The sequence below is a fragment of the Suncus etruscus genome, chromosome 1 (assembly GCF_024139225.1).
Source record: "Suncus etruscus isolate mSunEtr1 chromosome 1, mSunEtr1.pri.cur, whole genome shotgun sequence".
NCBI lineage: Eukaryota > Metazoa > Chordata > Mammalia > Eulipotyphla > Soricidae > Suncus > Suncus etruscus.
This window is the reverse complement of record NC_064848.1, coordinates 70,974,047-70,990,111: the sequence shown is the minus strand read 5'-3', so window position 1 is coordinate 70,990,111 and position 16,065 is coordinate 70,974,047. Positions and strand designations below refer to the sequence as shown.

Genomic DNA, 16,065 nt, shown 5'->3' with positions numbered 1-16,065 from the left:
AAAAAAAAAAAGAAACTATGTGAGATGCTGGGGATCAAATCAGGGTTATCCAATGTAGTTGGGGGTATATCACTCCAGTCCGTAAAGTAGCAATTTTAAATTATCTTTATCATGGTCAACATTCTAGATAAACTAGGTTTTACATTAGTTTTTTGGTTTTTTTTTAATACAGGTTTTACATGCTCAGCAACCTCTTATGAAATTACTGCCCTATCTATTTCTCTTCTCATCCTTCTATTATTTCTGTTTCTATTAAGTAAAGTTGTACAATATTTCCAGTATAAATAAGTACTCTAGGTTGGTTTGAGAATTATACCCTGTTTGGGCAGGGTATTAATATGACCATTTAAATATTAAACTTTAAACACTAATAAGTTCTTAGCACTCCTTTCTTAAGAAATAAAAAATAGGGGCCGGGCGGTGGCGCTGGAGGTAAGGTGTCTGCCTTACAAGCGCTAGCCAAGGAACGGACAGCGGTTCGATCCCCCGGCGTCCCATATGGTCCCCCCAAGCCAGGGGCGATTTCTGAGCACACAGCCAGGAGTAACCCCTGAGCATCAAACAGGTGTGGCCCAAAAACCAAAAAAAAAAAAAAAAAAGAAATATATCTGAGATACTTAGATGTATTATAGAAGCATTACATAAAAAGAAAACATAAAAGAAAAATAATTATTTTTAATGTTATTTCTTTTTCCTCTATTAAAGAAATATATCGGAAAAAGAAAATTATGGCAGCCAACTCTTCCCAGATAAGTTTGATTTTCTCTTTAATTTACTGAAAACCCAAATCAATTTTAACTAACAGACTTCCCATCTACTTCACAAAATCTTATCTATTCAAAATAATTCCAATAGGACCAGAACTGTGCAGAACTTAAGGTACTTGCCTTGCATGAGGTGACTGAAGTTTGATGCCCAACATTACATATGTAGTGATTCCCTGAAAGAGTATTGATTAAGCCCTGAGTACTGCTGGACATGGCCTAAATCTCCCCACCAAAAAAGAAGAAATAGCCCAGCAAAAATGTTATTAGCTATGGACCAGAGAGGTAGTATTGTGTTTGCCTTGCATGAAGCTGCCTGGGTTCAAACCAGCTTTTCAGAGCACTGCCAGGCATGATTCCTGAGTACAGAGCTGGGAATAACCACTGAGATGTAGCCACAAAACAAAATGAAAGAAAAAATATTATCTGGCTAAAAGTAAGCTTGTATTAAAATCAAACCTAAAGGAAAAATTTTATAAAAATAACCAAAGATTTGTTCCTAACACTGACATATACTTTTTCAAATTTCAATTGAACATTATTGACCAAAAAGTGGGAATCTTAAATATATGTATGTTCATAAATAATTAAAACTGCTTGAAAGTAGAGACCACACACACTGATATTTTAAAATGCTTTGTAGGGGGCTGGCATGGTGGCGCTAGAGGTAAAGTGTCTGCCTTGCTAGCGCTAACCTAGGACGGACCGTGGTTCAATCCTCCAGCGTCCCATGTGGTCTGCCAAGCCAGGAGTAACTTCTGAGTGCATAGCTAGGAGTAACCCCTGAGCGTCACTGGGTGTGGCCCCCCAAAAAAAACAAAACAAAAGAAAGATAAAATGCTTTTTAGAGAACATTCAACCAGAACATTCAACCAATAATTTACTATATTCAAACTTTTCAGAAGATTCAATAAATAACATAGTCAGGATTACAAAAGCAGCTTTCTAGTTCCTTATTTCCTATAAAAATTTTTATATAAATTCAGTTGGTATGAATTCCAGAGTTAAAATTTTATAAAAATGAAATAATTCCAATTATTCCAAACATATACAAAATAAAATGGCTAAAAACAATCTAATTTTTCGAAAACTATTATATGATCACACTAAGTATCTTAAATCTTCATTTTAAACGAAGGAAAATCAATTCATCAATGTAACAAACTCTCCTATAAATTTATTTTCTTGTGACATCTTAGAATTTACTTACCTTCCCCAAACTCATTGAGAATGACTGCTATTCTTTTACTATGCTGCTCAGTCAATATATAGTTTAGAAGTGTTGTCTTCCCAGCACCTACCCAAAAAAAAAAAAAAATTACACGATAACATTTAAAGACTAATCTTAAAAATGCAAAATAGATATAGGGCTAATATTTTTATAAAAATGTGGAAGTTGAGACCAAAGCGATAGCACAGCATGTAGGATGTTTGCCTTGCATGCAGCCAAACCAGAAAAACCCAGGTTCAATCCCAGGCATCTCATATGGTCCCCAACCTGCCAGGAGTGATTTCTGAGCACAGAGGCAGGAGTAACCTGAGTGCAGTGAGGTGTGAAATCACCCCACGCACAGTATCTCTAACACCAAGTGAAAGAAGCAGGATAGCAGCGAAGAATTAATAAACCAAGCCAAGTCAAGATAATAATCATGAAATCTGTGGATTTTCACCTCATGGTCTCTCCAAATGCCCCAAGCCAGAACTACCTTTTATTTATTCAATCAATACCTATTCACCAAGAGGGGGAAAGTCTATTAATCCAGGTGGGCTTTTACTTTCAGAAGAGGTTTTAAGGAAAGAGGAAGATGGGGGAATGCCTTTGTTTTGGATTAACTGCTGGGTGTCATCTTACAAGTTGGGGCCAGAGAGCTAAGGCATAACCTAGACCCTAAGTGACCATGAGCACTGTATGGCCCCTGAGCCCCTTTGGGTACAACCCTGATGCCCAGAGACTCTTCCCAACACCACTTAAATGGTCTCAGGATATCTCAGAGAACAACCCATGCTTCAAACCATCATGCTCTCATCACAAGGCTGAACTACACTGGGGGTGGCCCTATTTAAAAAGGGACAACCTGGGGCCGGGCGGTGGCGCTAAAGGTAAGGTGCCTGCCTTGCCTGCGCTAGCCTAGGACGGACCGCGGTTCGATCCCCCGGCGTCCCATATGGTCCCCCAAGCCAGGAGCGACTTCTGAGCGCATAGCCAGGAGTAACCCCTGAGCGTCAAATGGGTGTGGCCCAAAAACCAAAAAAAAAAAAAAAAAAGGGACAACCTATTTTTCAAATATTATTTAACTATGATATATTAGGTGCTAGAGGAAAAAATTCATGTATCCCTTGGAAATCTTAAAAATGTTTTATGTTGGGGGCCGAAGAGATAGCATGGAGGTAGGGTGTTTGCCTTGCATGCAGAAGGACGGTGTTTCAAATTCCAGCATCCCATATGGTCCCCCAAGCCTGCCAGGAGAAATTTCTGAGCGTAGAGCCAGGAGGAACCCCAGAGTGCTGCCGGGTGTGACCCAAAAATCAAAAAAAAAAAAAAAAAAAGTTTAATGTTGGAGTCAGGGATATGGATCAAGGAGTAGAGTATATGACTTGCATGTGTGGATTTGCAAGGCCCCTAAGCATGCCATTGGGCCTGGCCTGGCTTCTTTCAATAACTGGCCTGAAGCAGTCCAGTGCTTCCTCACAACAAAGAAAAGGAAGACCAATTCCATTTGCAAACTCCACCCCCAACCACAATACCAGAAAATACAGCAGCCACCATTCATAGACTATATTCCCAGCAGAAAAATGGTGTGGCTCCTCCTTCAAGGAATAAAGCAGAGTTTACAAAATACAGAAATGTTTTATTCCTTTGCATAAACACATTTCTTGGTCAAGAATATATGGTATATTTCCCTAAACTATACATAGAAGACATACTCTTATTTCAACATCTGGTATCATTAACCGAACATAAATTTAAATCAAGTATATGGCTGTTCTTAATATAAATAAATCTATAAAACTTATTATACACACAATCGGAGTATAAACAATGGACATATAATTTCATTAGTTACACTAACTTTATCCAGTAGATGGTATGTTAAGCCTAGTACATACATATCATCTAAAATAAAACAAAGTAAATAAATAAACAAAATAAAGTAAAAAGTTTATGTCATAAACTAACACCAAAGTGCATAGAGGAAAATAAAAAACAACCCCATCTGCATAGAACTGAAGTTCAATTGTATGAAATGTCATTTATTTGTAGGTTTTCTGAGCTGCTTATTGGTTTTTTGATGGTCAGAGACCCACTAAGCATTCTACATGTAAACCTGATATCCAATAGACATTTTCAAGTGTCCTAGGCATGTCTAGATTTTTCTGCAGAAGTTTATTTTTAGCATCTTAGAGCATAGAAACTGCCAAGGGGATAAAGGCTTATGTTTAGATAATATGTATTAGAGGAAACATTACTAAAGTGTGACATACAGAATGGAAGAAATAGACTTGAAAAAAAAGCAGAATGAGGAAATTCTCTATTTTGCTTTTTGTGTTTTGAGCCACACCCAAGTTTGCTCTAGAAGCATGAGGTGCCAGGATCAAACCAGAGCCTCTTGCATGAGATTAATGAACTCCATCCAGTCTACTGAGCTCTCATGTTAGCCCCAAAATCATTAAAATCAAGGGAAAGAGTAAGCTAACCTGGGTAGATGATGTCAAAGGGTTGAAGTGCATATACTTTTTGGTCTTTTACACACCACCAGGTATATTTATTTTTTGTTTTTTTGTTCTGTTTTGTTTGGGGGCCATACACGGTGACGTTCAGGGGTTACTCCTGGCTATGTGCTCAGAAATAGCCCCTGGCTTGGGGGACAATATGGGACACCAGGGAATCAAACCGTGGTCCATCCTAGGTCAACCGTGTGGAAGGCAAACACCCTACCACTGCACCACCTCTCCAGCCCCGTATGTTTATTTATTAATTTTTAAAGTAAATGAGTAATCAGTCCCCACATAATAATCAGTCCAAGGGCAAGTCAGAGGAACAGAACATGAGACTAGCACAAGGTGGCAGCAGTGAGCATGGAAAGAAAAGGGAAAAAGTGATCAGATAATTAAACTACTTGGATTTAATAATGAAATTTAATTTAATAATGAATCATAATAAGAAGTAAAAAACTAAGACATAGTGCATTCACTCAAAACTCTACTACACACCAGTTTTACTGGGTCCTGGTGAAAAGTGAAAGAAAAGAAACAGTGGCATATCCATGTCCAAGGGGAAAAAAAAACCCTTAGAAAGTGAAGAGTTGGGCACTTTCGAGGAACTAAAGAGGCAATGATGTCCCATGATGACACATTCAACAGAAAACACATTATGGAACAACTGTGACGCTAATCTCACCAGAAAAGCAAAAGAAATAAAAGTATTCCAGGGATTGAAATACTGGGGAGCTTCAAGAAGTAGAATGAATGCAATGTAAAGAAATCTAAAATGAAGCAGGCTAGAGAGGCTTCGCAGGAACAAAATCATATAGGACTCTGAAATTTATGTTAATAAATTTGAACTTTAACCCAACTGGTAACCACAGAAGAGTGTGACCCAATCAGCCTTTGACCTCAATAGAGCTACAATACAAAGACTATTTAAGGACAAGATGGCTCAAGAGTAATTAGAAAGCTATTAAGAGTCCTTCTGGTGAATGGGATCAAAAGATCAGAATTGGGGGGGGGGGACAGATATTGGCTGTTATGGACATTCTGGTGTCTATGTTAAAAAGAGTTAGGCTGAAGGGCTTAAAAAGAAAACACCAGATAAAGTTGGTGGGAAAATCTAAAGATCTGAAGCAGTGGAAACAAAAGGGAGAATCTGGTGGGCCTAAGAGATAGCATAGCAAGCAGATAGGGTATTTGCACGCAGCCAACCGGGGCATTCCATATAGTCCCCTGGGCCTGCCAGGGGTAATTTCTAAGTACCCTGAGTTCTGCCAGGTGTACACTCCCCCAAAAAGAGAATGTGGTGGAGGATGCGCAGTAATGAAATCATGCTCCAGATTCAGCAAGAAGATGGGAGGCCTGAGTCTCATCCCTAAGCTGCTGATCTACCAATGAGCAAAATGGGAAGGTTAAGGGGAAAGTCTTCAATGTTTAATTTAATTAAATGTTTAAAAAGATGAATAAAGATGAATAGTCCTGGGGATATTTCCCACAAGGGGGTGGGGTGGGGAGGGGAGGAGGCATGCTTCACCAAGACATCAAAGCCCAAGGCCTGGCAAGAAAACATGTGTGCTATACCTCTACTTGAGCCACAATCTGGTCCCTGAAATACACTGGTTTTAACAAGAAATGGGCTCAACTTCTCACTAGAGTGTCACTGAGTACCTCTTAGGGAAATACCAAAGACAGATGTTCTTCTAAAAGCCATCCTGTGTTGAAAAAAAAATGTTCTAAACTTACAGGTTACAAAGCAAAAATAAAAGGGGGGGACGGGAATAACAGTGACTTATTTACATATTTATTTATTTTTACGGAAATAACCCTCAGGTCCACCAAGTTTGTTACTTGTTTCTCTGTCAGAGATTCTATTCGTTCTCCTTTAGTGCTTTGCAAACAGCCCTCCATAAAAGAAAGCTTCAAGACAGCTGGAAGTAATTGATTCTAAAGGAAAAGAAAAATCTATCAAGGAGAGCCCTTGAGGCTAAGAGCTTGCTAGGATTGGGGGATTCCTGACCCATTCTGCAGATTAGAAAACAAGCTCAGACAGGTGACAAGCACAATTTCTAATTTCAAGAGAGGCAGATGCTCTTTGGCCCAAGGACTTCAGTCGATAATTCACACGGATAATTAGAGAAGAGCCAGCCCGGGACTCTTTCCAAAAATGCAAAAATAAATAGATAAATAAATAGATAAATAAATAAATAAATAAATAGTGAGCCAAGACCCAGGGCGATCTAGGCATCATTGAGCCCGAGATGGAAGGCGACTCTCACCACTACCTCTAATTCAGGGCCTCTGCTCTTGACCAGAAGGCCCCCAAAACTAAGAAGACACGGAGTCAGCTCTCAAAACTGCCAGGACACCAGAGTTCAAGGTATTTTTCTGACCGGGATGGTTCATTACCTAAATACCCGGTGATAATTGTGACTGGGATCTTAGCGCCGGGGCCAGACTTTTTCTCCTCCTCTCTTTGCTTCGTCTCAATAGGGACCAATTCGGGGCAATCCTCCTCCGCCTGCTCCTCTGCGTCGTCCACGGCTGCAGAAGCCCTGGACATCCCGGCTCAGAGAAAGACAGACTCTGGAAACCGAGTAGCCAGACGGCAAGACAAGCAGCACTTGGCGCAGGCCGAGCACGCCAGGGCCGGCGCGGCGTTGGCGTCATCATTCCGCGACGCGTGGTTCTCCCAGTCCCGCCCAGGTTAAGGGACCGTTTCTCATTCCATCCCAAACCTCTAGAGAGCGAAATATGTCCTTAAGAGCTCTAGGACTAGCGCAAGCGAGGGACGTGCTTGTACTCTGACAGGACAGAGTCGTCCCATTCCGAGGCCCCGCCCCAAGTTGTCCCGGTGCGCCTCTCAAGCTAATAATTCTTTAAGGCTGAGAATCTGGCTGGTTGGAATCTGGAGTGCATGCCCTGAACTGAAGAGTTCCCACAGAATCTAGACATTTTTTCCATTTATTTTTATATCATCATTGAACAGGCTTTTTAACATTCACACAGGAAAGAATGGGAGGCTAGACGCTATGAAGTTCATTATAATTTTTCAACCTAACACTTTAAAAATAATTATATATCTTATGTCAATATCCCAATGTTTAATTTGGATGCATTTTTTAATATTTTTCCATTAGTTATTTAGATTTCACTTAACCTGAGGGGTTTTTTTATTATATTTTTGGTTAAATTCCTGCTATTCATAAATATTCATGGTTGAATTCATTAACTCAGAATTCATTAACTAACTCATGTTAAACCCTTTTTAATTTATTATATTTATAATGAACTCTTCTGACTTTTTCCCTAACTTAAGAACTAACCACCAAATATCTTAAACCTACCTGTATGCTTCTTTCCTATTTCAACCTTCTGCCTCCCTGCTTCGATTCTAATCAGCATCATGAATTGGTTATAGGAAACTGATTATTCCCTCTTTTCTTTTTTTTTTTTTTTTTTTTTTTTGGTTTTTGGGCCACACCCGGTAACGCGCAGGGGTTACTCCTGGCTATGCGCTCAGAAGTCGCTCCTGGCTTGGGGGACCATATGGGACGCCGGGGGATCGAACCGCGGTCCGTCTCCTAGGCTAGCGCAGGTAAGGCAGGCACCTTACCTCCAGCGCCACCGCCCGGCCCCAATTATTCCCTCTTTTCTTTTGAATTTTATCACATACATTTGAGCTTATAAAGTACATTGCTCAATTTTGCTTGTCTTTGAAAACAAAAACTCATCTTTAAAAGGAATGTTGTAGAGTATATAATCTCCAGGGGTTAAACTTTACTTTTCCTCTTAAATCATGTTCTTCCAATTCTTCATATTCATGTATTATATTTCTCAACTATGCTGTAATTTATTTATCCATTTTCTATTAACAGTTTCCAGGGTTTGTTTTGAGAATAGCTAGGTAACTGCCAGTATGGTACTACTGCCTATAAAGAGTTACTATAGTTATTCTATGACCACGTTTTGTTACATATTTCTCAGGTACATTCTTGTAGTTTCCCTTACATAGTTTTGGTTGAGCGTTATACAAACATCTATTATCACCCAACCTGTGCCCTTAGAGGTTAAAGTAGTCAAGGTGGCTAAGAAGCATTGCTAGAGATGTTTGTAGCCTCCATTAGAGCAAAAAGGGTTTTACACGACATAAAAAAAAAGTCAAAGGCAACCCTGTTGTAAGGAGTGTCTGTTTCTGGAAAATTGGCTAATGGAGACTTCTACCATTACTATTTTTGTGTACTAATATTACCTAGTCTAGACCATTGATTTGCAGTTGCTGGTTCTCTGAGCCAGTGCCAGTACACTGGTGTGAAATGTTTAGAAAGAATTGTTCTAGATAACTTTTAAGAGTAAGTATAGGCTAGTGAAATTTTTTTCAGGCATTAACCAAATACAAATGACCAAGATTTTTATACACAAAATGTTAAAGGTGGCCTAAAAGTCCATAACAATGGATAAACAAATTTTGGTTTCCCTATAATGGAAAATCATCTCACAATAAACATAGATGAAATAAAATTCTCATCCACTAGAAAATAAATGAATTTAGAAGCATTATACTGGATGTTGGGTCAAAGAAAGCAATAAAAAAGCATCATATATTAGGTCAGTGGTCAGCAAGCCGTGTCTCTACACTTTTTAATGTGGCTCTTCTGTGCACCGGGCGGCCACTCCAGGAGTCAGGACTCTGATCCTAGCCTCTGTCAGTGCATGCCCTGTGTGGTTCTCAAAATAAATTTCAATCGTGGTTTTGGCAAGATTTGGCTCAGTTGAAAAAAAAAAAAGTTTCCCACCACTGTATTAGGTGGTTCTTTCATTATTAAATGTTCAAAATTAGAAAGACAAATTAGACTCATTGTTATCAGTATCTGGAGGGATGGGATAATAACAGCCCATGGGCATTCTGAAGGTGATAAAATGTTCTAAAATTCATTATAATGATAGTAAAGTTCTGTTAATACTTTTTACAAAAAATTATATCAATTTTATTATTTAAATAGTATTTTGTAAATAAAAATTATATCCAAACAAAGCTGTTATTAAAAATGCACAAAGGCTCATTTCTACAACCAAATGAGATGATGTGTATTTGTAAGAAAGTGCTGCCTATAATAGTTTCAAATCGTAAACTTCTAAGCAGTTAAGTTTGCACTAATTCTTGGTGATTTTTTACCACTTTAAGATGCGGTTCAGATCTTTTTGTTTGTTTGTTTGTTTGTTTTTGTTTTTGGGCCACACCCGGCGTTGCTCAGGGGTTATTCCTGGCTGTCTGCTCAGAAATCGCTCCTGGCAGGCACAGGGGACCATATGGGACACCGGGATTCGAACCAACCACCTTTGGTCCTGGATCGGCTGCTTGCAAGGCAAACGCCGCTGTGCTATCTCTCCGGGCCCGAGGTTCAGATCTTATAAATCCTACCTTCCAACGAAATAGAGAGGTTTCATTTAGGAATCAAGCCCATTGGATATCATCACAACATGACTTTATCACAGGGGATTCGCATTATAACAATATACACATAAAATTAATTGGCAGTAAAAGAGGAAGGAATGCCAACCATTTGGCAAGGAGGCTGGTACACACACATGGGTGACATTTGGATGTGGAGAGTTCCTAGCAGCGTACATCGTGGAGAAGAGAAGACCAATCTCTATGTGCAACTTCCTGATGGCTTTTGCCAAAACTTGAAGTTGACTTTTAAAAATGTGAGCAGGTAGTACAAAAGCATCTCATATTGGCTTAATTCAGTCTCTGTATACTGCTTTCAGAAGTATACTATCTGGACCACCTGATGTTTCTGGAAGTGCCTTTAGGTACACCCATGATTTAGCTACACATGCCTTTTGCCTGTTTGTTTTCAATGTCCTCATAAAATAGTTTGGTTTTTTTTTAATTGAATCTAAAATTGCTCTAACTCCTGAGGAACTGGGATGATTATAATATTAATATGCAAAGATCTCTAGGTAATCAAGAGGGTTACAAAATCAATGCATATAAAATTCTTTAAGCCACAGAGTTTTATGAAGTTTTCCTCTTAATTTATTTCTGTAAATTCTATTTAGCAAAGTATCACCTGAATTATTTAGAGTTCTGCCATTCTGTTCTTTGACTCCAGTTAACTGAACTAATAGGTATGTGTTTGAAGAACAAGGGTTCAGGTTTTGTTTTGCTGTTGTTCAGGTAAATATCTTGTAATCTCAACCTCCTATATGTCTGGATATAATTTTTTTTTACTTTTATCATAACACAAATCTTGCAAAATTTTTATCTTTTTCATTTTAATGATTGTTGCTATTATTCTATCCAAAATACTTTATTACATTAGTAAAAATTATGACTAATAACTGTGATACCATCATATTTTTAATAAAAGTTTAACTGTTAAAAGTTTAAAGTTACTGTTAGTTGTGCAATGTTTTATCTCAGTCACTTTATGGTGAAACAACAGCAACAATGATAATAATAATAATAATAATAATAATAATAATAATGTGTGAGTTCCTTACCAAATAATAATGACTGAGATATGAACATTAAATGGTTGAGCTTATTTAATTCTGCAGAGTAAATACTATTTGTTTGGGGTCTTGTGGGGTGGGATGTTTGGGGGCCATACCTGAAAACACTTAGGAATTACTCTGGGCTCTGCTCAGGGATCTACTCCTGGCAGGTCTTGAGACCATAAGGGGTGACAAGAGTTGAATCAGCATGCAAGATAAGCTAAGTAAATGCTACTTGTATACCCATTTTATAGATCAGGAAATGGAAGGTTATAAAAAATTAAATATCTTTTTTGGTTATACAACCACTTAAAAAGCAGCCCTAAAGTTCAATCTAGACCTGCCTAACACCAAATCTCATGATTTCGTGTGCTGCTAATTGAAATACCTGCAAACTTCTAGGAAAGACCTTCTGTAAAATCATTTCAGGCTTTAAAGGCTAATAGGAAAATCTGAGACTATTGTGTAGGCATTTATACAAGGAAGAAAACACTGTTTCTACAAATTTTGAGATTTAAATTTTACATCATTTTCATATGTCATGAAATATTTTTTTTTAACTGTTCAACCAAGAATATGCAAGAGCCATCTTCAATTTGCAAGATTTGCAAAGAGTCTTAAGAGGTGAGCCTTATTTTACCAGTGCTGATCTTAGCTCACACATATTGCTTAATAAACTGGATAAAATGAAAATTTGCAAAAATCAACTTTGTGAAATCAAATTCAGTTTTCAGAATTATTGTAGGATCTGTCTGTCAACACCAGAGACTTCAGCACCACAGTTACCATCTAATCGTTGGAGAAAAGTCTGAAGCAGAGAAGTGTAAATAGTTTCTTCAAGTTCACTCACACTTGGTCTTGGAAAGACATAATTGAGGCAGCACTTGAATTTTTGCATTATAGTAGGGCTCATCTGCACCTGTGCAGAGCAGATAACTCAAAGGCCCTTTCCATTCCTGTAGCCCAGCTCTGTTGCCATGGCCCAGCCATATGTTCCTTGGCATAATTCCCTGCTCCTCTCTTTTTACCTCTTTTTTCTCCTTTGAATATTTATGAGAGCTGCCTTGAGAAAAACGATTGTAGCTATACCAAAATAAGAGGAAAGCTAAAAATAATGCCAGCTTTTTTTTTTCTCTCAATTTTGCAACTTCCTGACAAAGAAAGAACATTCTAGGACCAGCAGTAGTTATTGGTTTAGAGAAAAGGAAATGACAGTTTCAACATTTAAAAGTTCCTCTTAGTTATCTGTGGCCAGTAGATAAAATAGATATTTCTTAAGTATTTAATAGTTACCCTTTCATTTTATATTTTTCTTGAGGTATGCAGGAACTTTAAAAGGAATCTCTTTAAAAGAGATTAAAATACATAATCTCTTTAAAAGACCAGAGCTCCATTGATTTTTGCTATTGTGATTATTTTAGTTACAATTGAATATCAGTATTCAATACTATATAAAGATGTAAAATTATATTCCTTTCCCAGAATAATGAAAGTGGCTGAAAGATGAAATTTTAGTGCATTTAAAGTATGATTTTTTTCACTTATTTCAAGGACATTCAGAAATATTGCTTGAATTTACTATCTTAGTCTGTTAGAGTAAGTTATTAGTAAAGTTTAGTTATAATTTAGTCACTTATAATAAAGACAGAAAAAAAAACACTGAGCAACACTAGTCAGCTGAGCCCTTGATAATATTATGTGGTAAAAAGTGGCATTGAGCAAAACTTTAAAAAATGTGCTGTGATTCATAGTTTAGGAAACACTTAAAATATCCTACCCTGTAGTCAGTAGAAATTTTAAAATTTTTAAATGACCTTTCTGACTTTAAGTTTTCCTTTTGTGCTAAATTGTTTTAAAGAGGTACTTGCCCTAATTCACAAGCACCTGATACCTTTATAAACAAGACCAAGAAACTAAAAATCAACTATCTACATTCTTCTTGCCTTTGAATATCCAAAAAGAAAGCTCCCTTGCATTAAACAGAAATCCTGTGATGTGGGCAGGTCTTCTGGGAAACATAACTGTTGGTTTTGTTTGTTAGGTTTTTTTTTTTTTCTGGTTGTCTTATTCCACACCACTATCATTTAAAATATTTTCATTCTACTTGAGTCTTGGAGTCAACTGCACCAAAAATGCATGCAGCAGATACAGTCACGCCGCCCAGCACGGCCTTCTTTCTGCCTCAAACACACAACCTTTTGGGGAAATTCCTTTCTATTACAACCTTCAACAGACTCCTTCCGCATATATTCTTTTTACAATATTTACACATTACTCTTTACACATTCCACACATTCTCCTTACAATATTTCAGCATTCCTACCAAATGTATCCAGATAACCTGAATTTTTCTGAACACGATCCATCTTGCTTAATCCTAGCCTTGCTCTGACAATAGCAAATTGTCAAATTTAAATTCAGTGCCTGGTCCTGGTCTCCACTTCCCAGTCTACTTTGTAGCTAACCATGGCTCTGGAACAAAATTTTACTAATGTTTTTCACATGTCTGAGAAGGGTCCTATTGCAAATTCAGAGGACAGAGCTTTCTTTCTTTGTTTTTTTCATATTGCTCCCCTAATGCAGTAGTGATGGCTGTAGTGCTTTTCGGTTACTGAGCAGGGGCAAAATAATCTAGACGAGATAGCAAGTAGGGTCTTGGGATCCCTACACTTTGAGGAATGCGCAGAGTGTAATTTTAGAAGAAGAAACTCATCTTCAGATTTAAATTTCTGATTTTGTCACTTAACTGAATCCCCATCAATTGAGGGTTTTGTCTAAGTATCACAAAAATGAGACCTTTGTCAAGACATTTGCACAGCTTTGGGAGATTTAAGGGACCAGCTCCCAGTAGCAGGGAGACCAGGGACCTCTCTCAGCCCACTAGGCCAATGGTTCTATGGACAGCTTTAGGATGCAATGATTTTTGGTCCTGTTTTGTAAGGGCTTGCCCAACCATCCCCCTTGGCAGGCCTGCAAGATTATTTCCAAGGGTGCTGGGGAGGCTGCATGGTGCCTAGTATTAAACCCAATTGCCTCACGTGCACTCTAACCATTGTAAAATTGCGAGTCTTGTGTAGCTTTTTGTTTATAAATACAAAAAAGCATACAGATAGTTTTGTATTAGTAACTTCCTTAATTATATGCTAACATTGTTCCCTCATGTTAGAATTATGTCATCCATTTTTAACCACATCTTGGAATACCTTAATAAAGAATAGTTGCTCCCACTTACCTATGGTTTCTTTACCCATTGTTAACCAATTTCTTAAAAAACATAATATATAAGAAGATAATTAGAGAAAGGAAAAGCCCATTCATGTCATTGTTATTACATATAATGCCATAGTTGTTCTATTTTTATTACTTTTTAGTATCTATACATTAAAATTTATCAGAGGTATATATGTACATATATTCATAAAATGGCAATATATGTGTCATTCAGAATTAAATATGACTTTAGGCATCCATGAGGGTCTTGAAATGTATCCTGCACAGATAAGGAAGGACTGTATAACAGTATTATCTTATCTTCATAAGACACATGTGGACTCATAGAGCAAATCTCAAAAACAGGAATGATAATTGGATTCTTGAGAAATATAACCATTCTTATATGCCAAAACTTGTATATTTGTTAGTAAACTTTATACTTTTTTCATTTTAGTATTTTAAAATAAGTATCTTATTAAATTGGCTTAGTTAAGTTGTGAAATATTAAAGTTTAACTTTAGTTAACTTTAACATCAATTTCCTTCTTCCTTTATTCCTTCCTTCCTTGCTTCCTTTCTTTTTTCCTTTCTTTCTTCCTTTCATTCTTCTGTTCTGCAGCCTTGGGAATTGAATCTGAAGCCTCACACATACCTAGGCAAGTGTTCTATGTCTCCAGCCCCAATATTAAATTTTTTTTTTGGAATGGGAGGCTTCCCAGCAAGAGTAAGGGCCAAGGACCATATCTGGTGATATGTTATTAACCTAATCAGTATTAACATTAATTTCTTGTTACCAGTTCTGGATTACTTATAATTAATAAGCCAAATAAATAAACTTCATTTTATAACAAGCTTGATTTTCAGATTCTAAAATTATTTATTGTTCTCTATTTACATATTTTACACATTCACATGGCAGCTATGTTAATACATGCTAAAATTAATTTCTGAGTTGTTGCTTAGAGAAAAACAAACTTACATTTGCATCTTTAATATAGTGCTATTCTATGCTTAAAATAAAACAGCTCTTCATACTGAGTGATACTGCTGAAACTACTACTAAATAGAATATTAATTTATATGCTATGTATTCTTTTACTTTTACATCAGAATTGTTATTTTCACTATACATTTTTCTTAATGATGCATTCTAGTCATGAAAATTAGTGATAATGATAGCAGCAGAAAATTGTTGCAATACTTGTTTATTCACAACTACCTATATTATAAATACAAGTCTCGCTTATGACCTCCCAGCTCCAGTATGTCTAGCAATAATGTTCTAATCCTAGGTGACAGAGCTTGCAGCCAGGTTCTATTAGGGTTAATCCAGGGAGTCAAAACCAATATTTCCCTGCTCTCTGTAGAGAGAGTACTGGAGAGATCCTGGAGAGGTGGCTAGAAGTTTAGACATTTTTCCTTTGCTCAGTGCTCAAGCAAATACATACAGAATGGCAAGAAGTGCTTGAGAGTGGTATTCTGTGCAGATTAGGGGATACAAAAATATATTAACTATACAATAAGTTATAGAAGAAATTGATAATAACTCTAATAGTGGCAAAAGCATTTATTCATAATACATATATCATGATTTCATTCAGTAAAACTAAAATCTGAAACCTGAAACTATACAAATGCAAGTAAGTATATGTTAAGTAAGTATAAGTGCAACAAAACTTTTGTTTTCAGGTTATACCTAGTGGTGATCAGGATGGGGCTCAGAGTATACAGGGGATTGAACCCAGGCCAGCCACATGCAAGACAATTGCTCTAGTACAGGGGAAAATATTATTAAATATTTATCAAAATACTCAATTACACTGTGCCTTTTCAATAGTTCTGATAGGAATATATAATATAGGGCCAGAGAGATGTCACAG

The 16,065-nt window shown here is 37.2% G+C and overlaps 1 protein-coding gene across 1 annotated transcript in view; it reads right to left on the bottom strand.

The window, feature by feature from the left end:
• The window catches only part of ZNG1A (Zn regulated GTPase metalloprotein activator 1A), a 39,071-nt gene extending 32,032 nt beyond the window's left edge, over positions 1–7,039 (bottom strand). The window contains exons 1-2 of the mRNA XM_049782661.1: positions 6,879–7,039; positions 1,975–2,061 (exon numbers count right to left, since the gene is read on the bottom strand). Of these exons, the coding sequence (XP_049638618.1) occupies positions 1,975–2,061; positions 6,879–7,032 (241 nt within the window). The 5' untranslated portion in view covers positions 7,033–7,039. The remainder of the gene's footprint in view (positions 1–1,974; positions 2,062–6,878) is intronic.
• Between the last annotated feature and the right edge of the window lie 9,026 nt (positions 7,040–16,065).